The 26,302-nt window shown below is 31.6% G+C and overlaps 1 protein-coding gene across 5 annotated transcripts in view; it reads right to left on the bottom strand.

Moving 5' to 3' along the window:
• LOC129960611 (protein TMEPAI-like) overlaps positions 1 to 26,302 on the bottom strand; it is a 137,507-nt gene that overhangs the window by 62,791 nt on the left and 48,414 nt on the right. For 2 of the 5 annotated variants that reach the window (XM_056074141.1, XM_056074144.1), the window contains exon 2: positions 10,404 to 10,482. The exons of 1 other annotated variant lie outside the window; for it this stretch is intronic. In XM_056074141.1, coding sequence (XP_055930116.1) covers positions 10,404 to 10,482 — 79 coding nt within the window. Of the gene's footprint in view, positions 1 to 10,403; positions 10,486 to 26,302 lie in introns of those variants that run through there. 2 more of the 5 variants (XM_056074143.1, XM_056074148.1) reach the window with 1 other exon arrangement.

Below are 26,302 nucleotides of genomic sequence, written 5' to 3'. Positions count from 1 at the left end.
GCTCTATGCATTTTGCTGTTATTGTGCTCACTTGTACTCAAGGCAGATAGACAAACTTCATTCAAATGGATTTCTTTCAAAATTTGAAAGAAATCTCTAAGTTTGGTTTAAAAACCACATATCAAATTTCATCGGTATAGCTCAAAGTATTTTTGAATTAAAGTGTTCACAGATAGTCATGTATAATTCTAAAAATGTGCTTTTGGACTCAGAGAGGTCTGATTCGCTAAAATCTTGAATCCGATTTCAATATTTTCTCTTTCTAAACTTGATCGCAAGTAACAGAAAGTAAAAAAATTAATACTTTATGGAATTTGAAAAAAAACAAAAAAAACCCCGAAAGTTTATATCTCTGTTAATATTATTTTGCCGAGTTTGTAAAAAAAAAAAAAAAAAAAAAAAAAAAAAAAACAACTTTTCAAATATCTTTGCATTATAATAGTGAAGAAATTCGACCTCGAGATTTTGATAAACCTGCTAACATTTCGACTAAGAAACCTTTGTTAAGCACTGCAGAGGTTTCCAGGAAAAATGAAGCACAAATTAGTTGAATGCTTAACCTGGGGTACAAATAATGAAATTGTGAAAATGTAACCGAGACCGCAATGTCAACTTCGGAACGTATGATCAGCAGACAAGATGCCTTTTCCTTGTTAATTAAGGAGATTTCCTAAGGAGTTGCTTCCTAATTAGCCGCTATAATTATGCTTTATTTCGACAGGATTACAAATAAGAGACTCTCAGTTTTAAATTATCCCTAGCGATTAATTATAAGTGCAGCATTATAGTTCAGATATTTACTGCTTCCAATAAAATGCTTCATTTGCATTAAGGAATATTAGAAAAGATATGTTTTATGAAAGAAGCAATAAACCTAAAATATCTGAAGATACACAGTGGAGGGAAATTATATATACACTTGAGCTCAAGGTCGAATTCAGAGATGTAATCAACTACACAATGACTCTAAAGTCTTACAATAAGAATTCAATTAAAAATTTAAGTATCAATTATCATTATTCTGTAAATCAAAAATCAAGGTACCAATTAACACTATTCGGTAAAACAAAAATCAAAATAGCAATATAAAATATTCTGTGAATTAGAAAATAAAATATTAATTAACAATATTCCGTGAATAAATTAAAAATAATATTCAGAGATCCAGGGAGTATAAATAGTATTATAATTCCTACTGCTATGTTTTATCAGAGAAAGTATTACATTTCCATTCAGAGGTATCCAAGTAGCGTCCAGATATGTATACAAATTGATCTTAGTTACCATGTTAATTTTAACTTTTGGATTTAAAAGTACACTTCAAGATTTTTATTAACCCCAAAGTAAACATATGGAATACTGAAACAAAAAGTTTCATACATAACACATGGCATTCTATAAAATCGTCTGAATTTCACATGTCGATAAAATAAATAAAAAAGTAATAATATTTTACTGAATGAAAATAGCTAACTTAGGCATTTCTTATTTATTTTAATATAATGCTAATATTCCTACTCATTTGAATGTCATGAATTCTAACGTGACTCAATACAAATAGTCACAACATGTTCAAGAATAATTTCTTGCATATTTCAATGATTTTGAAACGATAGATATATATATAAAAGTGATTCATATATTTGTCATATGTTGATTTTTTTCGAAAACTTAACAGTGACTTACTACAATTCTAAATATTTTTTAAACTGCTGAAATCAAAAAAATGTCAAAAATAATGTTACTTGCGAGACGATACCTGAGTGCAACGTGTTAATTTTATTCTTAAAATTTTCTAACATGATTTTTAATTCATTTTTGTATAACATGTTTCATGATTGTAAAGATTGAATTTTGTAAGTGTTTTTTTAATCCCTCCCTGATGTGCTAGAATTTTGAAATTCTGAATACATGTGACTTATCGATGAAAATAAAATATTTCCATAATTTAATTATGAGTTAATCAATTACCTGAATTCTAATTCCATTCAAGTAGTACTATCTTGTAGTAAATTTCAGGGGGGAAACTGCTTGCATAGATCCGATAATATTTAATTATAATTATTTTTCGCATAGTAATGAATTATAAGACTAAAAAATAAAAAATAATTAAAATTAAATTATATTTTTTAGTTCACTAATTTGAAATTTTTATGTTTATTTTGCACTAATTTGATAGCAAAGTTTATTAGTTTTATAAAAATAAATGAAAATAATGTCTGATTTAGATAGAAAGCAATTTTTAATGACAAGGATAATTTTTGAAAAAGATAAATGATTAAAAAATAAAAAATGTACGGTCATATTAGAGTTAAATAAATTGCTCGAGTCTATCTTCTGGACTTAAAAATCATTCAGAGATCACTTCGTTTAAATTTCAAAACCCACCTTTGACATTTCCTCTGATTGGCACCTCCGGATATACTCCATCAAAGTTGTTTACCACTGTAATTGCTCAATTTACATAACATTGCAAATGTGAAATGCGAATTTCATTTCAACAAAAGGCTTCGTTTTCGTCATCAAATACCATTCTTATGCAATCCATAAATACGATCAAATTAATTGCAATCTGTCATAATTTTAATAGCCAAAACTCTTTCAGCTAATTATTTTATTTTAAAACTACGATTGCTCACCGATCAGGTATGAATGACAATCATAATTCTTGAAAATTGCGAGTGGCTTTTCTCTTCTCTCCATGTGAAAAAGAGTTCTCATTTTGAGGAAGAAACTCAGAATTACCGTTCAAAGAACAGTCCATTTAAAAATTTCACTTATTACAAAGAACCAAATTCTTTCAGCGACAAAGAACGACTAAGTAATAAATTAACAAAGCTTAATTTGTTCCTTTATATAAACTGTTTACCAGACATTTGATAACAAAAGAGGATGGGGAAAAAAATTCTTTAATCTCCACCATCAAAGCCAAGCATCGACCAATTCATATCTACCAAAATTAAAATTAAGTCTTTGCCCTCCCCCCCCCAAAAAAAAACCCTTTTTATTAGAAGATATAATCAAATTAAACACGGAATAACGAACCTACTTTCTAAAATACGAAAGAAAGAATTCGAGCTATGTCATCAAATAAAGAAATTATTTCTTCGGTTATTTCAAACTGATGTAATTGAATAAACTTTAAAAAAAAATCATAAAGTGGCGAAATCTTCTTATTTGCATGCACTGAAAAATGAATTTAATATTTACTTAGAAAATGAAATACTATTAAAAGAAGAAGCTAAAAATGGTTGTTAAATTAATATAAAAGTTAACATTTTTTTTTTTTTTTTAAAGAGATACACCATTTTCACGGAAAAATAATTCAAAAAATAATTTCAAAATTGCACAGCTTTGATGAAAAATCTAAACGGCTGAAGGATAAAATGAATGCAAATAATTATTTATTGCAAAATAAAAATTCTGAATGATGAAAAACAAGCACATAAAAAAAAGGATTCCAAATTTACAAGTATCTTAATAATAATAAAAAATCCTCACTAAGATGTTAGTTTATTTTCTTAATCTCTTTCTTGTAACTTTAAATTTTAAATCGTAATTGAAATCTCCATTTCCAGGTGACTTTGTAAATTAATAGGCTTCTTTGCCAAACAATTATAAAAACTAATTTTTACTTTTTTAAATACGGACTGATGAAAAATTTAATTAACTTTAAAATCTATACATATTAATTTCTAGATTATTTTAAATAGAATTTGAGTACACACAAATGGGCTCACAACCATATTCGATTTATTTGACGAAATTTTAATTAACTATATTTCGATACACTTTAAAGTCAGGAAAAGAAACATTTTACATATTTTCGGTATTTTTCAAATGAAATATGATTCCAAATATCAGAATAAGAAGCATTTCCTGCTTTTAATAAAAGATCTCTTTATTTAACAAATACCCGCATTCGCACTTCGATTCCCTTTAGTTAAAAAAAGACAATGGAAAATAAATATAACTCTGAGAAGACCGAAGATTACTAAGCCATCACAAACAATTATTTTTAATCCTAATGCGCAATCAAGTTTCAAGAGTAGAAACAGACAGTAAATCTTTAAACCTTCGAAACTAAGAAAAATGGCTCAGTTTAGAATTCTTTAACTACGACAAATCAAAACACAATCCTGAACTTAAATAGCTTACAACGCGTCTTCACTAAAATTCATAAATATCTACCTACGAGTTTTAAAATAAACTGATTTTAACTGAGGAAGGCCAATCGTTTGAGGGCCAATCACTAACCCTTTTCCTTTAATAACAGAAATTTTCTTCGAATTCGAGCATATTTTTTATTCCATTCAGCGATGATCGGTACAATAATAATGACTACAACATTCAAATGGAGACAGGAATTAAGACAGACCAGGAAGTGTCAGACACGATGTTGTGACTACGACAGCGTCAGACGATGACGTAACGTGACCTTGTGTCAGCCAATCGTCACACCGTGGATTGCTGAAACCACTAGCACCAGTTAGAAAAATAGAAAACAAACAAAAAGGTCAGCGTCATTCTCCTTTTCTGTTTTCCTAATCCCCCCCCCTTCGGTTTCAGCGCCTGTCCAAGTTTTATGTGTTGTAATTTTTATTCATAAATTACACGAGTTTTGCTTATAGATGAGGGCACTTTGATTCCAAATGTTATTTTTTATTAATTAAACAACTTGGAACTGGAATATTCGCTATGAAAAGTTGAATCAAGGTTGGATGAACATGAGATATTGGTTCGAAGAGACGACTTGCTTTAATACTCATATCGTCAGGTGATCAGTAAACTTAGGTTTCGAAATAAAGAGATAAGGTTTCAGTGGAATTAAAATAATCTATGGAATAAGGGAATTAAACAGTCTGGACTAAGAATAAACATTTTAATAAAGTAGAGGAATATATAGTTACCATTGCAATTTAAAATTTAATAATTTTTAAATTTAAAATAAAATTTAATTAATTTATAAAATTTAATAATCTTGGAAACTTCAGTATTTCTGGATATTTCAAATTTCTTTATGAGGTCTAATGTGACATTGAGAATTTTTAGCTTGCGCAAATATTATGGGGCTCTATCATCTGCGGTACAAAATTCACATACTATACCTTTTAAAAATAAAAATACTTGACAAAACTTTCTTGAAGATTACAGGTTGCTTAGTTTCTATTAAAAGAAAATGATGAATTAATCTTTATCATATAGAATCGGACTTAAAAATTTTGAATAAAAATCTATATAAATTGAAATATTTGTTAGACGCAAATAAAATGCAAGAAATTGAAAAATCAAACAAACTTGTATTTGAATCACAAGACAAAAAATGATAGAAGTAAGCCAATTTTCAATTTTTAAAAAATAATAATAAGGATATGAAAAGGCTTTCCAAAAAGAAATTTCCATTTGAAGCAAGAAAAGCATGCGTCAACACAACATTTTTATTTCGCATAAAATAATAAAGTAAGGACCTCATAATTATTCTATGAATAACGTTCATAATAATCTAAAACCTGACAGTTACGAGCAACTAATAAAAATGAGATATTACCTTTATTAATAAAAATTATGTGTAACTACGGGTCTTCGCTCGCTAACCCCGATGTTGTCCGATACAGTAAGCAATGTTCATCAGTTCCAGTCAGCAAGTTCTTAAACTCCACTGGCCATTGGCCCAATGATGGACGCTTAATTTTTCCATGATGAGAACATACATTTTCCGATAGGTCTACTTCCGATTCAAAACTCAAAGCCCACCAAAGAGAACATTCTTTACATTCTTCATATATTTTCTTCATTCAGAACATTTATCTTCAATATATAAATACTAAATCAATTTTTCACATTTTACCGCCAACTTAGCTGTTTCACGACCAGCTTTACTTTTCAAATTGTCAGATTCTTGCTCAATCTTCTTGATTTTTGGTTCGCATTTTTTTTCTTCGTCTGATATCGCTGTACGTTCCATTACTATTTAAAAAACAATGCAGGGTTAACACGTATATAGCTCATATATTCAGACGATTACTAGCCAAGAGTCGAAAACATTCCCGTTACTTGAAAAAAGTAAACGATCTCGGAAGTTATTCTTTAATGTTGCCACAAATGGTGTGTCTAAAAGTAGAATTAACTAATAATATTGTTTTAAACTCATTTGTTGTTAAAAACTTTACTCTTCCCTTTTTGTCACTATTTCTCTGTCAAGTGCAATATAAATACTTACTATGACGTAATAATTTTTTTTTCATTAAATATTTCAAACAATACTGGCAAAACAAACCTCAAATGTTATGGGTGAGATGATTCTCTATCTAATAATCATAAAGCGAATAAAACGCAATGATAACAATTTTTTTTATATAATAGATATATTAGCAGGATTTTTAAATATTGCAAATTTGTGATGATTCTTTACTAAGCAACATTTGCTAATGCTCTTTCGACAGCTTTAGTGTGGAAATTTCCAATGGATGAATTTAATGTGTTGAAATAGGGGGAAAAACTGAATGCAATTCTTTCCAGATTAATTAAAATACAAAAATCTCTTATTGAAAGTTTAGAATATGTCAATGTGGCTAATCTTACGCCTTATTGCCTACGATAATAAAAAAAAAATCTTCCAAATAATAATTGTTTTTGATACCAATACAAACTTTGCAATGGGAATTCATATCAAATTAATGTACATTTCTGAAGACCTTTCCCTGACCAATGTTTCTCAAAACAGAAAATACTATGATAATTTCATTGTTCAAATTTGCATTGTATAGATTCAATTTATTAAGTAGGAAAGAAAAAGTTTTGAGGCTGTTTCCATTACAAATCAGCATACAAAAGTTATAGAACAAATGTCGAAAGAAGTTTTATATTTCCTTTGCTTAAAACATCACATAAATGAGCTACAAAAAAATCCAGACATGGGAAATCTAAAGATGAAGAAAAAAATCACGACAATAAATTGGTATCATTGACGTCGGTAACAAAGAAAGAAATGAATACCTCTTAGACTTAATAATTTAGTATATCATTAGACTTCTACAGCGATAAGTAAATGGAGATTTCAAAACAATTAGGACATAACAAGGACAGCAATTTAAGACATATATTGTTTCAATTTGCAATAGATAAATTCAATCCATCAAATGAGGAAAAAATATAGTTAAATGCTGTTTTCATTACACATTAAAATATAATGAGTATAGATCAAATATAGAATGGATTTCAGCCTTTAATTGGTTCAAATATCACATAAAACAAGTTTGAAACTTGAAAGTTTGAAGATGAAAAAAATCTTTAAAAAAATCACGAAAATAAATTGGGATCATTGACGTCGGCAACAAAGGAAGAACTGGATACCCTTCAGACTCAAAAGTACTATTACATTGGATATCCATCAGACTCAAAACTTTAGTACATAATTAGACATCATCTAAGACGATGCATAATCTGAGATTTAAAAACAATTAAGACATATAACGAGCAATCAAGCATGAATCTGCACAGGTGTGCTCGAAACCGAAGTAGTGAATAACAGGTAACAGTATGTTGGACCAACTAAACAAGAGAGATGGAAATACAAGAAGAAAAAATCCTGTTTCTCAACAAATGCGATACTTTAAATAGTTTCGAAAGGGAAATTAAATTTAGGGACAGACGTTATGAAACTCGTCTGCTTTGGAAGAGGAACTAATTTCAAGATCGTAAAAAGAGGGTTTCGAAAGCTGGAAAATCGTTTACGTCAAATAACATGCGGGTAACTAACAGAGTGTGACACAGTTAGGGAGAAAATTACCTCACTTTATAATAAAGAACTCGGCAATCATTAAAGACCAATTTAGCAAACAAAAAAACAAAACAAAAAACTCCTTAACATTTATCTTTAAAGGAAAAAGTTAGGGTATGTACATATTTTAAATTAAAATTAATTGGTTAAAATCTGCATATTCTAAAAATTCACTTAACTTTAATCCACAGTCTAGGCTATGGATTAAGAATCCATAGCTTCGCCTAGGAATTCCAAACATTTCATTTCGAAATACACTTGCATAGCTGCATTTACTGAATAAGCATTCAGATACTGAGAAATTACAATGGCTGTTTCATAAACTAAACTGTAATGACTAGGAACAAATATATACTAATGGTTGAATTGGAACGGTAGTCAGCTGCGGTCGTAATAAGCTACTTTTTGAATAAAATAGATTCAACTGATATATAGTTCCCCATAATAGCTAACTGATACTAAAACAAATTAAAACTGATAAATACAGAATTTTTTAAGGCGATGACAAATTTGTTACTCAATGAAAAATATTTTACCTAGCGAGAATTTTGTTTCAGTAATATTTTTTAATCAAATGGTTTATATTTTTTGAGCAAAAAACGTAAACTATTGCCATTGTCAAACAAAAAGAACCAGTAGGAAAGACAAATTTTATGCCCAATGGCTATTTCTTAAAAATCCAAGACAATTAAGCAAATTTAAATTTGAGAAATTTACATTTACCACAGACGGTATATAGAAGTTGAAACTTTGAAAAAAATTCATCAATCAAAATAAAAAGAACAAGATTTTTAAACGCAAATGGGGAGAAGATAAACTAAAATATGACAGTGTTTTTTTTTTTCCCCTTGTCCTTCCTTCCAAAAGAGTCAAAGAAATTTCAGTACAGTAATTCAGAAACCATAACGAAGTAATGCAGTAATTTCAATACGTTACAAATAGAACAATTTTTAAAAATTCATAATGTCGGAATGATTTATTTATTTTGGAAACATTTAGAAACATAAGATGCAAGAACTGGCAGCAATTTAAATGATTATTAATTTATTTGGCTTTCAAATCCTGAAGACTAAGAATTATTGAAAAGGAAAATCTTAAACGGATTGAAAACGGCCATGTAAAAGAATATTGCAAATAAATAACGAGACTGTGCAGAGCTTATATTAGATAATTAGCTGTAACAATATTCATGGGCTGTTACAAGCTTCTACCAGAACTCTTCATTCTCATTTCATTGCTCGAAGGAAAACATACAATTCTTATTCAAGTAACGAACTTTCAAAATTTTGTTTTCCCATTTAGTAAGTTTGAAATTCTTTGAGTGAATTTATCTCCAATCGGTGACAATTTTGCATGTTCCTACATGAGCGTAAGTCTTTAGCATGGTAAAACAAACGCAAATAATCGAAATCCCCCCCCCCTACACACACATGTAACTAAGCACTGTTTAAAAGAAACGAATGCTAATGCTGAACATTAGCATTCATTTTTCTTTCTGCATAATGAATTGCAGAGCTTTTTAATTTATATGACAGTATACTTTGGGTGACAACCTCTCCTGGAAGCTAACAAGTTTCCGTGAGCCGTTAAGTTATGCAGTAAAACTGGCTGTTTAAATGCAACGAAAAACTGAATAGCTTTCACTGACTACCTTGATTACTGAATTCTTCTAGTTAAAACGCCAGAAGGCTTTTTGCTACGCAAACATTTTCTCTTTATTGAGAGAAGGAATTCCTTATAGCCTTACAAAATTTTAACTAACTGTGGTTTAAGAGATCAGGAACCGAACTGAAATTTACCAATTTGCAACAGATTATTGAATTTCAGAGATCTGCCAAAAACTTTGAACCGATTTGTAATCTAATAATTTAAACAAAATACAGCAGAATAGAGAGTCGCAAAAGCATATAAATTACAGTCATTATCGCAATTCAATAACGCTGCATTGCATTGCTTACTTTAGCAGACATCTTACTTTTTTGGTATTGGCAATTTGGCATCCGCTGGCTGCATCGATTAGTGACTTTGATGTAAGACTTTTTACACTTTGAGAGATGATATATAAGATACTTTACATCAAGAAAAAAATATAACCTGTCTTATCGTAATAATGAGATTTACAAGTGCATATTGCAAATACACAAGTTCAAGAATGGCCTCTACCAGACAATATTCTCCAATAATGAGTTAAATGCCTAAAATACTGGTGTGTTGTAGATTTATTTTAATAAAATCCACAACAACAGCAAATAATAAATTCGAATTCAATTGAAATACTATCAGCATTCCAAGACAAACTGTTGCAATTATTCAAGACAAATTATTGCAATTCAACAAGAAAGAAATTTCATTTATTTCTTGAGAGCCCTTTCCATTCATTGATTGAATGAAATGCAAGTAAATAATTCAGAGAACAGGTTGAAATGGGGTCTCTAGCATTTTGTTAACAATAAAGAAAACTATCGAAATGTTAAAACTAATTCGCATTTTGCATATTAAAAATCCTCAAATGACAATACTCGGAATAGTTTAGTACTTACCATTCGGAAAAAATATTAACTACCCACTATATTTCCTACTAAAATATGAATTACTAAGATTTGAAAAATGAAAAATATCCAACCTTCATTCATATTGCTTTTATCAAATTCCATTTTTCCAACGCCATGATGACAAGAGAAGAAATCTTCTGGCCAATCACACTGCTGAAAAAGAATAGCGTCGTAAGGACAAACAGCTCGCATTATCACACGTTCAAGTCAAGTAACACAAAAATAAGTAGTAACGTCAGATAAATCTTCTAGTCTAAATATAAAATAGTTCTTGCATAAGCTTAGGAAAGAATAGACGTCAGTTTGTTTTGAAATCCGTAAATAATATGCAATTTGCGATCGATTATTAGTTGAGAATCTTTCATCATTATCAACAACTTTTACAATATTTGCTTTGATTCAGTTAAAAAAATTCAATGAAATATTTACTCTTTTCTTTCAGGCGTGTAATTGTACACATTCTTAATTGCATTGGAAGATTAAATATTTAAAATATAGTAATGCTCGCGGCATATTTATTTGGGTTATTTAGCTAAAATAATCAAATCTTTTTTTTTTAATTTAGCTTTCATTTAATTGATCTAAAATCGGGAAATCCATTATAATGAATATTATCTTTTGAGAACAAAAAGATAAAAACACCTAAGATAATTCGCTCAGGCGAATTTAAAGGACCGTGAACAAACCAAGCGATTACAGACCTTTTTAATGCTATAGAGCTGAAAACAGGACATTTTATTCTTTGGTCTATGGACATTCGAAGCTAGAGGTGAAAATAAGAGATTTTATTCTCTGGTCTACAGGCATTTCAGGCAGGAGAGGTGAAAATAAATTTTATTCTTACGTCTAAAGGCCTTCTTAGCGGGAAATGTAAAGAGTTAAGAAGTCTAATCTTGGATATTCATTGACAGGTGAAATAGTTAAAGAATATTTCACCTTAACAGAAAAACAGGGAAAATATTAATTGGGAAAGTTAAATTACATAATACTAATTGTTAGGATGGAATAAAATATCCGTAGCAAGATTCAAACATCTATTAATAGAATGTTATGAACTTCAGTGAGTGAGATGACCAAATCTGTCTGTGTACCTTTTGATGTCGATCTATGTTTTTGTATGCTCAACTAAATATTCAATTAACAGCACGGAAAAATAAGCCGATGTTTTACAGGTAATGTTGGCAAACAACCCACACCGACAACCAATCTCTTTGACAACTAAACGATTTTCATTGCTCCAAAACATTTCCTTATAGCAGATATATTACGAAAAGACTTTTATCGTAGAGATTGTGCAACAAAATAGTTGCTCTGGTAGTGTATGAAACATTGCAGGAAGACATGGGATAAAAAGAAGTTATTTAAAATAAGTCTTCAAAAGTCAAGAATCATATGCTATAATTAAATGCATTATTTTACAATGGTAAGAATAATGGTAAAACGACCTTGGCTATCCTGTTTGAATGACCATTTAGTACATAAATTACTTTTTTAATTAAATCACATGCTGATTTGACTCTTAAAATTTTTCGCTGATGAATTCTTAAAATAAGCAAACTTCAATAATGTATCTACTAAAATCTAAATCCTATCTGTTTCAGTCTTTAATTTTATATATTTTATAAACCTAATTCCAGCATTTATACCGCACAAATAAAGGATCACGTGTAGAATTATATTCGACTGTACTATATTTTCAAGATGAGTTTCGCTCAACAAATTACAGAATTTAAAGCAAGCAAGAAAAATAGAAGAAATGGGAAGTAAGGGGAGATGGAAGATAAATATATGCTGCAATGAACGCATGCAACGCGAATCAGTAAAATGAATCCCCACTGGGAAGATCAATCAGGAGCTATTAAAAAGGGAAAGGACGGAAGTATCTTTAGGTTTGACAAAAGCATTGAGGACAGTGAACCCTATAAGAGTATACTGCAAAGCTCACGAATCGGAAAATCAATCGACAGCTTGGAGAAAAAGTGGATTAGAACGAAAGGAGATATGACTAAATATTCCAACCATGTCCACAATGTTAGTTTGGTTGGTGTCTAGGATTCCATGACGTAAAATGCCAATCTAGTTTAAACGCGCCTAATGCACAATGTCAGCTAAAACTTTTTACTACAATAGATTTTACAGTACAGAATGGATAGGTAGTTTTAAAATCTAACACAAGACAATATTAAATTTTATCAATGGAATGCAGAGACATCAGCAACACATTCAAGGAAATAACACTAGGTGAAATATTACATGCACCTTGATACAATCTTTCTTTTAATCCAGAAAGGTAGTAACCTTTTTCTTAGCATTTTGCTGAAAATGGAATGGAGCTAAATGCAATAAAAGCTGAATAAGTCTTATGTATTGTTAACTATGTAAATTGCTGGCTGAATTCATGCCTTCAATGCATATCAATAAAAAGAAGCAAGTAAGTTGATTGCCAAAATTGCCTTGGACACAATTTATTTCGGTTATTTTTAAGTAAAGTAAATTAAGCTCTGTTAGAAAAGGCATGAGAAAAAAAAAAGTGCAGTTGCAACAAGAAAAGTTTTTGAAGCGGAATCTGAAAAGTTGGAACATAATATTTACAAGCAATTACTGAAAGTTTATCCTAATGATTGATTAGTTTAGAAGGAACTACTGAGCGAGCTCGAGCAGACAGTTTAAAAGCAGCAATAATACCGACAGATGCTAAAGATAAGGGCAGGGGAATTAACGAAAGCGTTAAGTTTCAAAGTAATAGACTCAGAGCAAGGTTTCAGGTAGCAAGAAAGGTGGCATATCTGCCATTATTGGAGATATATCTATTCTCAGCATCTAAGAACTGCTTATTCTCAAATAAACCTCCCTTAATGTGAAACGGATTTATCAATCACATAACACAGTTCTTCAACTTTATTTTTCTATTTCTTTTAATTCAATTAAGGCGCATCAGCAATTATTAAAGATGCTGAATTTGTTAAACATATTCAAATTTTTTTTAAGTAATGACGCAGTAGAATTGTACTATCGGACACAATTCGTGATTCTGAAACAGTCGTGATGAAGTTGATGATGATAAAGGAAAAATAAACCAAAAAGTAGTATTTAAAAGGATGATTGGATAAATTCCGTTTGGTAGATATTCCCAGATATTAGACCATACAAAGAATCGATATAGAGTTTTAATTTAAAAATTCACTACATAAGGAAAGTGATGTACAGAGAAACTATAAAATATTGACGAAGTTAGAAGAAGTCAAAGATAATTATGATCAGAATATCAGTGGGAAGCAGATTATCACCCATGGAGAGAAGAGTCTACTTATTCAAAAAAGATATTATAAAAGATAACGGCTTAGATATAAACCTGGTTAGTAGGATTCAATTTCTGGTAATTCCATAAAATCACCCCGAATTTTAGTATTTTTTAAAAATCATTTTATATATCAACAAATTATATTTGCGATCTGTCAGAAGATAATTATGGCTTTCAGGAGGTCTCATTGTAAACCGCTTTTAGCTAGAAAAGTTGCAATAGATACAATCATTACAATGGTGAATAGAAGAATAAAGTGATTGTTATAAAATCATATATTTATGATTGTCTCAATTCCCACTAAGTCCTCAAATGATTCCGAAACATTACTTGAGGAATCATGAAAGAATGGATCTGTCTAAATGCCATGAGGTTTCAGTCACATTTTCTATTTGTATGATAAATTTTGAAATTATTTACTGACATTTTTAAAGCATAACAATCCAGTTATCAGTTTTTCAACAAATTGGTAAGAAAATGTTAACATTTCTCGTTTAATGTTCAATTTTTTTCATACCCAAACTTTTAAAATACACGCGTCTTCAGAATTTATTATTTACACTCCTTTCATATGAAACATTTTTCGAGCAGTATCTTTTTTACTTTAGCAACTATATGTATTGGTTTATAGTGTAATTATCGTTCGATCTTTCAAGATTAATGTTCTACATCAACTGTTTTTTATTTTCTATTTACAAAAAAGTTCTATTCTAGCAAAACTGTAACAAGTACAGGATACTATTTTCGCTAAATTCTGAGGAAATAAACTTTTCATAAAGAGTCTCCTTTAGATTTTTGAAGAGGCGAGGATGCGTTGCACTGAAATCAAATTCTAAAACATTCCCTCCGCCACGTTATTTACTGTCTTTCGCTCCTCAATCACACACCGTTGGAATCGCGATTCGATCAAGAGATCTTTCAATTTCAAAGCAGGGACTTTTAACACCATCGTCAAGAGAACTGTTTAGCTTCAAAATGAAACATTTGTACAATAAAGCACCTTTCATTCAGAATATGAGCTCGCAATTCAACCACAAATCGCGCTGTCTCTGTTTCGAAGAATCACAGGTCCGAAATCCAACTCTTAAGAATATCTGTCGAGTAAATACGTCTCGCGAGCTAAATCCGTTATCGTTCGTCAAAAATCTTCACGCTGGAATGGTGCGTAAGTTTAAAAAATGGGATACCAACAAATGGTCTAGAATGGATAAATGCAGTATGAAAAAAAAAGTAGTTTTATCCCTGCTAATATTTGGTTTTAAAAAAATGAACTAAACTAAAAATATTTTGTATTTGTGACGCAAACCCCCCCCCCATCATTTCGTCCTCATTCATCATCACTGAACTAACAACTGTAAATAGCGCCCGGGTAATGGTTTTTATCAGCTCGTCATATTTGGATTTAAAAGTGACAAACGCACTAAACTTTTGCACTCTAGGTATCCATAAAGCCTTGCCATCTCATTCAACGTTTCGGACTAGGGTCATCTATACCTCTTCGCGTCGCAACGTCACACATTCTGGCTGAGGTGTCTTTAACCCTTACCTGATTGAAATTCTGGAGACCGAGCACCAATCTTTGAGCTAAAAAAGTTACATTAATCTAACGAAATATGCTAGCATTATACCATAATGTATTACGCAAAATATTATGTCAGGTGAACAAAAGAATCTCATACTTCAAACTAGTTGGATGTATTAAAACAGGTCTTCTCCTATGTGATACATAGAGCAAAACAAGAAATAGGTCAATTTATCGAGATTCGAACCTAACATGTCGCAATGCAACTGATTCCCGGCTAGGTGTATTTCCTCCAATTTCGATTCAAAATTACGAAGACCGATCTCCAATAGTTTAAAACAAGAATTAATCCACCTTAATATGTCAAGACTGTCACAACATATTATGTGAGACTCTATGCCAGATGAACAAAAGAATCTCGTGCATTAAACCAGTCGGATGCATTAAATTAAGCCCATCCCTATGCAATAAACAAAGCACAAGAAATAGGTCAATATATACAAAAATCTCCCGAATGAAACATCATAATGCATCGCTTATCGAGACTCGAACCCAGTTCCAGCAGCTGGCGAACGGTTCGCTTAGCGATTGAGACGGCCGAAATAGAAGACGGAGAGATGCGACGAGATTTTTGAAAAAAAAAAAAAAAAAAAAAAAAAAAAGTAGAAAGAAAAGCGAGGTTCGACGAAATAAACAAAAAGCAAGATGACGTGACATTCGAAAACACGCTGTCTCAGACACCCCTGACTAGACATCCTTTTTGTAGGAGCATCTGCTGCCCATCCGAATGATAAGGAATGTCTGGCGTCCCACTTCAAGCCAGACGACGTGACCTCCGCCATTCGATTTCATCGTCTTCTTTCACCTGCGGTTGCTTATTTATGGAACTCGCGCTGCTTTCAATGAGAAACGAAGGGAGATTTATTTCACCAACGGAAGAAATTCGATCGAACAAATCCGACCACAATGAGTTTTTTCCCTCGAAGAACGGCAGCAACAGCAGTCAATTAGAATTTTAGACAAAAATTTACATAGGGGAAAGTAGGAAAGCCGAAACCCTCCCCGTTCAGCCAAAGCAGGGAGAAAATTTTAAAGGTCAGAGATTTAAGAATCATATTTAAAACTTTTCACTTCGCTGAGTTTGTTTACAACAAGACATTCTAATCGCATTCTTTATGACAGTCGAATAAAAATAAAAGGAAAAAAGACTGGCGCGCCAAAATTTGCAGCCGAACAAAATGGAAATCATAACTTTCTTTGCCTGCCAAAAATTCAATTACATTAAATTTAGGCACGGAATTTAGGATAAAAAAATTGATAATCTTGAATCATTTATAATCGAACCCAGAAAGCATAATCAGATAATAAACTAAAAATAACTTAATGTTATAGATAAGATGAAGTATAGTAATCGTTGGATCTATTGACCCCAGTTCATATCGCTCCCTCACTTTCCACATATCATTCATTTTTTCGCTACCCCTCGATCTATTTTAAACAAATTATGCTAATACCTGAACCCATTCCTTGTTTAGAAGTAATATATCTAACTTTATAATAATATTTTATATTATTTCATCGTACTTATTTTAAATATTTATAAAACTGTAAAAAATATATCGTTGGTATTCAGATGAAAGTCATCAAGTCAAAAGAAAAATGAGTTAATGTGCCTTTATTTTAAAATGTCATCTCTGTAACAGAAACACATTTTTCTTGTAAATAGACGTGCAACATATATTGATGATATACTATGCTGATGATATATTGATATCTGTGATTTTTCCTGTAGCAGAGTTGAGAATTTGAAACATCAAGATTATATTAGTTTTTTTTGTTTATTTGTTTGTTTGTTAGTAAAAAAGTGAATTGCGTGTGCATACATTAGACTTGAACATATGTTAACTCTTTCATCTTGTTTGAAAAGAATTTGAACCTATTTGCAAACGTTGAATCTAAGTAGCGATATAAAAAAAATCTGTAGTTGAAAGGTTAGGCGAAATATGAAATAAAATGGAAAACAGATACCTCCAGGCCACATAAAGGAAATAGCCTTAATCTCTAACCGGAAAAATTTCTAGAACACCCGTTTACTTAAGATGTGCTTCCAAGAGTCATAATGATAGACATTCTCGTCAGAGGGTTAAGATTTATGTTTTTAGATAGTTTCCAGACTGTCATCAAGATCTTAATGTATTCGGATCATTTTAAAAGAAGGAGAGAGGGTTACTGAACCATTTAAATAAAAGTGTCTAGATAGCGAAGGAAAGTAAGTACGGTTGATATACCGAAAACTGCAAGGTCGAATCTTAGTCTAATGGCGCAACAAGGAAAAATAAAAAGCTTTGAAAGAAAATCTACTAATTATCAGCTATTAATATTCAAAGCATTAATGGTATATTTTGACTATTTTATCCTTTCTTATACAATGAAACTTGAATAATTCAAATTAGGAACTCGATTTTTTTCTCTGATCCCTAGAATTTCCAATTAACATAATAGTATCTATAATTCAATTTTATTTTTGTTCATTCAAATTCAAAAATTGTAAAAAATTCTTATTCATTTCAGAATTGCTTTCGGTAGTTAAATAAACCTCGCCACCATCGAATTAGCTACGTACCACTGTATATATGGAAAAATGTAATCAAAATTTAATTCAATTGAAAATTCGCCATTAAAGGTCACCCGATTAACCACTTTTTAGTTTTTATCTGTCTCAGACTGTGCTTTTGATTTCACCTTCAATACCCCTCACAGGTTGGAGGGGGATTGTTGTTCTTGTCGTGCTAATACACAGAAATCTCGACTAACGACAAGACCTGTTTAGATTACCTGATTTTCAGATAATCCTAAATAAAAGGGCAGATTCACACCACTCTAAGTATTCAGAACGCGGTGTATTACGGCAAAAGTGAATATGTACGGGCGAGCACTGGCAGACAGCATGCAAGTGGCGACAAAAGACGATTACTGTCTGGCTTCCAGGAGAGTTCCAGACATATAGTCTACTCCTCAGAAGCGAAAAAAAAAAAAAAAAAAAAAAAATCTACGTTTTAGTTGTTAGGGCTGGACTGAACCAGTTTTCCGCGAATGATATTCGGAGAAAGTTCCTTCAACATTAGCATACTTTTTAAAAAATTAAAAATAAAAACCGGTAGGCTCGCAAAAAAAAAAAAAAAAGTGAAGAAAATTTTACAGCTGAAAATGGAGCATCTTGAGATTCACTCGCGGAAAATATGAAGGGGCTTATATTTCACCTTACGCGATGGCGAGCAGCACATCACCGCGACACTAGTTGATGCAACGTTACGGAAGCTTAGTTCAATTTAGTTAGATTAACGTCTCGTTTCTGAAACTACACAAGCACTAGTTTGAAGCGGAATTTATGCTCCACGCCTACCTATTATGGGAGGACGTTTGACTTTTAATAGATTTAACTTGATTTGGTGCACAGAAACGGCAATCTTTCGTAGAATCGGATCTCGAATCTAAAACTGCCATGAGGCCAACACGGACTAGTTGAAAATATGTAGGGCTTAGCGTTGTTCCCTTTGCGTTGTGTTGACTTGCACACATTCATTAAAGGTCGACACGAAGTTTAGAAAACTCAGTTTATTTAAATTAATATCTCGTTTTTGAGGCTATGCAAGGGCTACTTTGGAACGGACTTGACAGTTTTGAACTTTGGCTAAATGTTGAGCATGGTGCCCTAGTCATACCTTATTATCTAAACTTTCATACGACACCACAAAGAAGATGTTTGACTTTTTGGAGGAATTACTAAGCACCATGAATTATTAGCATGAAAGGGAGCTTAAAATTCCATGTTACATCAGTCACCGTTACACCAGTCGATGCGAAGTTTAGAAAGTTAAGTTTAATTTAGTTAGATTTTGTATTCTGTATTTGAAGCTACGCATGGATTAGTTTAAGACGGATCTTAAAATTTTGAACAGTGGATAGTTGATAAGGAACACATGTCTTTCTTCAGCTTTCTCGCCATAGTAGTTGGGGATATTCGATCCTCGACAGATTAAACGTGCACTAGAATAATAAAAACGGGGGTTTGTCCATGAAATCGAGGGTTGAACTTGCAGCATTCCGGTCCGGAAGCCAATTTTTTAATTTATTTAATAGCAATTTTAATATTCAATGTAAACACACATAGTAGTACTTATATTTTATAGTTCATTTTTTTTTTGTAAATTATTAGGCAAAAAGTCTAACAACTTTTTTTATAGATTCCCCACCCCCCTTCTAGCAGAACACCCTAACTGGAAATCCGCCACCGATCAAATACCAAATCTCATCCGTCTAGCTTGTTGCATTTTTTTATTTATCTTGTTTAGACAATCAGAATTCCAAAAATGATCTTTATAGGGAATCGGAGAGTTAAGATATGGAACTTCATCATATATAGAGGTCGATTTTTTTGAAGGTTACAATACCTTTGCATTTCGTATACGAGGAAATAAAAACATCCAGAAAATAAAGATTTCAGAAATTATGGCAATCGTTATATATCTAAATTCCTTATTAGAAACATAGTATGGCTAAACTGAAAATTCAAATTTGACAGGTATTTTAATTATACCATCAAAAGCTTTTTCAAAGAATTCACCCAATTTTTAATGATTATAAAAATAATCTGTCATTTTGAGCTTTCAAAAATTAAAGAGAATTTGGCAACAAGGAGCTTCTCAGTTAATTTTCTCTCCGTGATGTGGTTATCATAGTACATTTTTCTATATAGCATGGTACATTCATTTCGATATAAGTTATATTAGCTTCAGCATCATTTTCTTTTTGACATTTTTTTAAAAATTACACAAGCCTTGATCCAAGGTTATAAAGGTGGTGCTACAAACTATTGTTTATTAACTGTAAAGGTGATGTCAAAGAGGTGCGATTAGCATATACAAAAATAATAATAATAATAGCAGAGTACAACTTATGAGATACTGTACCTATACAAATTGTATACTCTGAGAGAAGCCATTTGAATCTTGTCAAAATATCTGAATGAGAAATACATGTAGTCTTCGGGGGGGGGGGTGATTTTAAGATTTCCGAAATTTACTGGTAATAATAATGAAAAAAAAAAAATTTGCAATGAATTTTTTTCGTTATTAAGAAGAAGTACTTTTGTCACTTTAATTGCTTTACTTTCTCGTGCAAGTAAAATACAAAGAGAAATTAAGATAACTGTTTTCAAATTCGACATAAATATTTTGCTGAATCGTTAAATTTGGAGATTTTCCAGAACAAGGAAAAACCCTTTTCGAAATTACATTTATTTGAAACTTATCAGTAGAAGGATGGAATTCAGTACATGATCTTGACACTATAACATGAGATCTAAATCGAATCTAAACCCAATCTTTGAGCAGAAAGAGTTCATTATGCATACTGAATTCTTTTCTTTATATGATGAAGCTAAACATAAAACGGAATGTATTGTGTAAGTACTCCGATAAAGCCGGAGAAACAATATCACTCTGGTTATAAATGGAAAAAGAGAGATATATATTTTAAAGCACACTTGAGTATATGAAACTGACTATAACTATGCCAAGTTCTGGAATAAGTTAAGTTCATTCAACATACTGGCAATACTGTCTGCTAAACAGTCTCGGAGACACGAAATAAAACTGCACCAACACCAATTTACATCCTAAAAATTTCTTCTATTTAGACTACTGGCTCAAACCAGCTCCGTACGCAAGTTTCTCTATTCATTTGCGAAATTTGGATAATTAATCGATTTTTGGGCTTATCTCCTAAACATTTTCACATCTGCCGAAATCCGAGACTGGGCAAGTGCTGACGTTCGCAGTGACTGTCCCGGAGGGAGGGAGAACGTCTGCCGAGATTCCAACGAAGCACTTTCGCCCTCTTTGATTGATGTCCCGAGTGACTGTCCCCGGAAAATTCGTCTCAACAATTGCCCGGAAAATGGGCAACTCATTTTGTTCACCGTTTCCCTTTTTTCGCTTCGGCTGAGAACTGGAAGCATCTTTATCGGGTGAAATAAGCACCGTTCTATTCAAACTGATCAATGCTTTTTTTTTTCTTTTAAAAATGTGTAATTTAGGTCATGATTTATTTTAGGTACAAAATTTGGCAAACTATATGAATAGAATTTTATACAGTCTGCAAATAACCAGCGTTCTTCCGCGAGCTTTCTCGTTTATGACATATGATGGCTTTTGTATTGAATTTCGTAATTATATATTTTGGGTGGCAATTCCACGGAAAAACAGGGTCCAAAATCTGATTACAAGTTTTATGTCACGATCAACTATAAAATTTTATTTGTATAATTTGTAGTGTTTATAAAGTTATCTTTCTTGCAGATTTCAACCAAAATTTGACAGAAATTTTCAATTCCAAGACAGAAAATGTCAAAAATTGTTTGTTTGTTTTTTTAATTCGGGAAGATTAAAACATGGAGATATAATTTTTTTTAAAGATTATAATACTTAATATAGTCCACAAATGAGAAAACAATATTTTGTATGGTTCCTAAATGAGAAAACAATATTTTGTATAATTCGTAAATGAGAAAAAAATATTTTACATGATTCAAAAATGAGGAAACAATACTTTATAAAGTTCGCAAATGAGAAACTACAAAATCTGCGATTTTTTAAAGCGTAAAAAACTGTGCACTTCTCTATTTTTTTATTTAATTGATTGTAATGTAAAATTTTGCTAAGAAACAAATTCCTAAGAGAGTTCGCTGAATAAACAAAAGCCGTGATCTTTTTGAATGATATACTTTTAGAAATATTCATTTCAGAAATTTAAGTATCAATTTTGAATGCATTTTATAGTTGACACGATATTGACATTTCATAGCATATCATATCTTATTAAAAACAGTTGATTTGTCGAAAAAAAATTTGTAAAAAAAATAATCAACATGTTAAGGAAGAGGAAGAAATCCCAAACGGTAAGATATGGAGATTTTCGGAGCCTCTGGAAAGGTATAAGTTCTCAGCCCATATCGGCAAACCAGTGTCTGATGCACTAAACCATTATGGTTAACAAAAAAAAAAAAAAAAAACGAAACCGTTTTAAGAATGAATTAGTGCTTCATCTGAATGAATTAGTACATCATTTCAAAACCCAGTAATTTTGTTATTTCAATGTACTTTTACGAAACTTAAAAATAATATAACACAATTTGAAAATTGAAAACACCCGCTGTTTCTGTACTCAGATGGCAAAAAGTTACATTTCAAACATTTACATGACATCAACTATTTAGTAATTTTTTGTGACATCTTGAATCTTACGATGTGACGAAAAATAACTAAGTTGTTTCACATGAGCAAACGTGCTACCAGTGTTACTCAGACACTTTTCATTTTCTAAGAATGAACAGAGGAGACTAGAAATGCGATAAACTCAATTATTAGGTAAAGTTACTTAGAAGAACTGGCTATTTGATCAAAGATTTGATGTCTCAAACAGCACAATTTGCTATCCCAGCATACTAACGAAAGCCAACCCATAAAGAAATAAATCAATATCATGGAGAGTTGAAATTAGAATCGAAAAAAATAAACACCAAACAATGAGATTGTGATAGTTTCATTTCTTCAAAGTATAAAATAAATAAAAATTAATTCAATTCCATAAGTCTGTACCAAAATTAATGGGCACATATTTGTTGAGATATATTGTACAAAGCTGTTTGTTTCCTCAAATGTTCAGATTGACTGGTTAAAAGTCAAGATCTGTAAATTTAATTTTCATTTTTGATGTAAATCTACGCAGTATTTTAAACAAAGATCAATGAACTGACCTTTCAAAATTATTGGTTTTTAATGGTTATTATTTGGTTTGTATGCGTTACAAGGTAGTCTTTAATAAAACACGCTGTGAAAAACTCATCCATTTGATTAGGATAGAAATTATAAGTATTGAGCGCGCAATACTGGATAAAACATAACGGATTCAACTTCATTCAATATTTATTTTTTCGTATACGATGTATACAGAAAGAAAGTATTCTCAGCAAAGGAAAATTCGATCTGAAAAATTTGATGAATCTCCAATGTCTTAGCTCTCCTTCAGTTCGGAAAAATCATTTTTGAAATTCTGTCATTCAAATTCTGTCTATCAAATTTTAGACGAAATCTGTCCAATGGAAGGTGTCTTCCCGCCTCTGTGCATATGAATATGATAAAAATGTAACAAGCTACATAAATGCAATTCGGCATGTAGTCTAAATTGCCGCTAAAATTGCAGGTCTGTATCAAATTTTGATTACCATCGGTTAAACGGAAGAAATCCAAAATCCATTAGCGATTCGCTTTATTATGCTGCAAAAAACAAACAATGAGTAAATCATAAAGATAGAGCTATATAATAGAAAGAATTCTGCTCATTATCGGAGACAACACTAATCGAGATGGGGCTAAATTTCCGGCCAATGAAAATTTGTAAGCGAGCATATTCTTCCAATGAATTGTCTGCATAGTTTTCCAAAACAATTTGAACATAATCGTCACACTCTAGGGAGGAAAACTGCAATTCACTATTACTATTTGAGCAACCACTAGGAGCTTAAAATTGCGCAGCTTCAGAAATAAAGCAGTTTGGTGTGGTAGATTACCAAGACTATTACAACAAGATTATTGTATTCTCTTAAACAGAAGAAGTACACGTCCAGACAAATTAGTGCCAGATATAAAAATAATTGACCAAAAGACCTATTTGTCCTGAAATATCAAAATATTAATTTTACATTCCTGGATATAAAAGAAAAATCTTAATTTAAGATATACTTTTACAATATAAATAATACTTGTAACATAATCTTATAATTAGAGAGATATTGCTGTATGTTGATGGTGTTTCTCATTAACTGTAATGCAAACCAAACGAAGCAACAAATCTCACTACGCCACCACTTTTTAAAATTGATTGCAACTAAATTATTCTTGAATTGCCTCACCAATAATGCAGTTACTTTTTCCATGTTGATGAATAACATCGCATACTCTAGATGAAGGTATTTTCAAAGCTGAAGTTAACAATTCAGCGAAAAACGAATAACGGAGGAGCAGTCTAAATGTAATAGAGGAATTACAACGAAAAGATTGAAAATGACTGATTGCGTATGGCTGGAAGACTACGATGATAGTTAACAACCTATTCTTAAGATTATATTAAAACATAAGGGCAACTGATGTACCAAAACCTCACTTAAGAAAATCTTTTTCCCCGAAAGAATAATTCCAACTTTCTGATTACGAAATAGAGGCTTATCGTGCTATGAGAATCCAACGTATTAGAAAAGTAATTTGTTTTTAACAGACTTCTTTAATATCTTCGAGACAAAGATCTAGCTAAAATTTTGCATGAAAAAATTAGCAGAATAAAAATAAATTTGCAAAATGTATCAAGTTCCATTTCTCTGCGGTTTTGTTTAGTTTTAGTTAAGTTCATGAGATTGCATTTTATACATTGGTGCAAGACGGATCAGGATTAATTTTTAATAAAACTCGGGCGGCTACCAATAGCCATGTTCTCGAAAGATTAAACCGTATCGACAGACCCATATAAACCTGCAGTTGCTAAAGAGTATGGACCTATCATATAAAGCGAAAATTGACTTAACTGGTTTCAGAAAAAACAAAGCATAAACATCTTTCATTTTTTTGAAAAACACCTAATATCTTTCTTCAAATTAAAACTAAAAAATAACAAAAGGGATAAAGGTCAAGATTCAAAAATCGTAATTCTTGAATTATAAAAGTCTACTGAAGATTCAAAACAGAGTCTGGCTCTGCCGAAATCTTTCCTAATTATAAAACTGCCAGTTAAATTTAATTCTACTTAAACTGCTAATAGCTGCCACTCCAAATGTCGCCAAGATTTGCGCTTCAATTTGAAGTTCAATAATTCTATTAGAATCCGAAAGCAAGTTCATTTTGAAGCACTGAATCTGTTGTTTGTTTGTTTGTTTCTTATGGCACTTGCCACTGACAAGCCCGCTGTTACGAAGACAGCGATTTAAGCCTGAGGGGAACGTCTCTTATTTTTTATAGCAGCGCCAACTAGGGCCAAGAGTACGACTTTGCCACTCACGCATCATTCATTCGCTTGCACAACCCCTTTTTACAGGAGGGCACATTCACACATCTCACAGATAGAACAACAGAAGAACAACCATGCCCAAACCGGGACTCGAACCCGGGACGCCCAGATCACGGGGAAGACGCGCTACCCCTATGCCAGGACGCCGGCAGCACTGAATCTAATATTGTGAACTGAGAATCATTGGATCACTAATTAACAATCAATTTGTCCTCAACAAGCTCAAAAACTTTCTGAGACTTGCGCAAGCTCGATTTTCAAATAAATTCCGAATTATCTGCAAATAATATAAAATTACATAAAACATGGTACCGCTTCGATAGCAAATCTTTTGGATCTGAAGTAATTTTATACATTGCTTAAGAAATTCTATGCACAGACAGAAAAAAAACATTGCATAACTAACAAAATCTCGAAGTTGTGGCTCCAGATCTGTTCGCTCTTCGGGTCATCTATAAAGGCTTGGTGCAGGCATGCAGGCAATCGAATCCTTTAACTAGCCAGACTACCCATTTTCATGATTAAAAGAGTAAAAAGGAACATGCTCGTTTGGGTACTTCGATATCATAGTAATTTTTTTTATCATTTTCAGTAAAATATATTCACTAATATTTATCCGCTCAGCTGGCCTCGAAACTTGATAGCTCAGTACGGGCATAGTTTCTAGTTTTGTGCCAAAGTGTTATGATTTTGTAAGTCTTGTTGTGACTCTCAGTTCAAGGTTTTAATGATCTCGAGGTAAAATTTTATCTTTATCAGAGAAATTTATTGGAAAAATTTATCAGCCAGATTGGCCTCGAGTCTTGATAGTTAAGCCAAGCCTGAACATAGTTTCCAGCTACGTGAAGAAGTGTTTTTTTTCCCCCGCTTTAACTCTCAATCCACCGGAACGGTTTAGATGGTTGTGTTTTTATACATCAACTAAAGGGGGGGAGGGGGTTAGATGAAGGAAACACGAAATTACTCAGCCGGATATGCTTTGAATAAAATCTTGTTTTTTCCCACAGTGAAATCCATTAAAATTCAAGTTT

Source organism: Argiope bruennichi, chromosome X2, assembly GCF_947563725.1.
Source record: "Argiope bruennichi chromosome X2, qqArgBrue1.1, whole genome shotgun sequence".
Taxonomy (NCBI): Eukaryota; Metazoa; Arthropoda; class Arachnida; order Araneae; family Araneidae; genus Argiope; species Argiope bruennichi.
The sequence above is the reverse complement of the archived record's forward strand: the minus strand, read 5'-3'. Positions and strand labels throughout refer to the sequence as shown.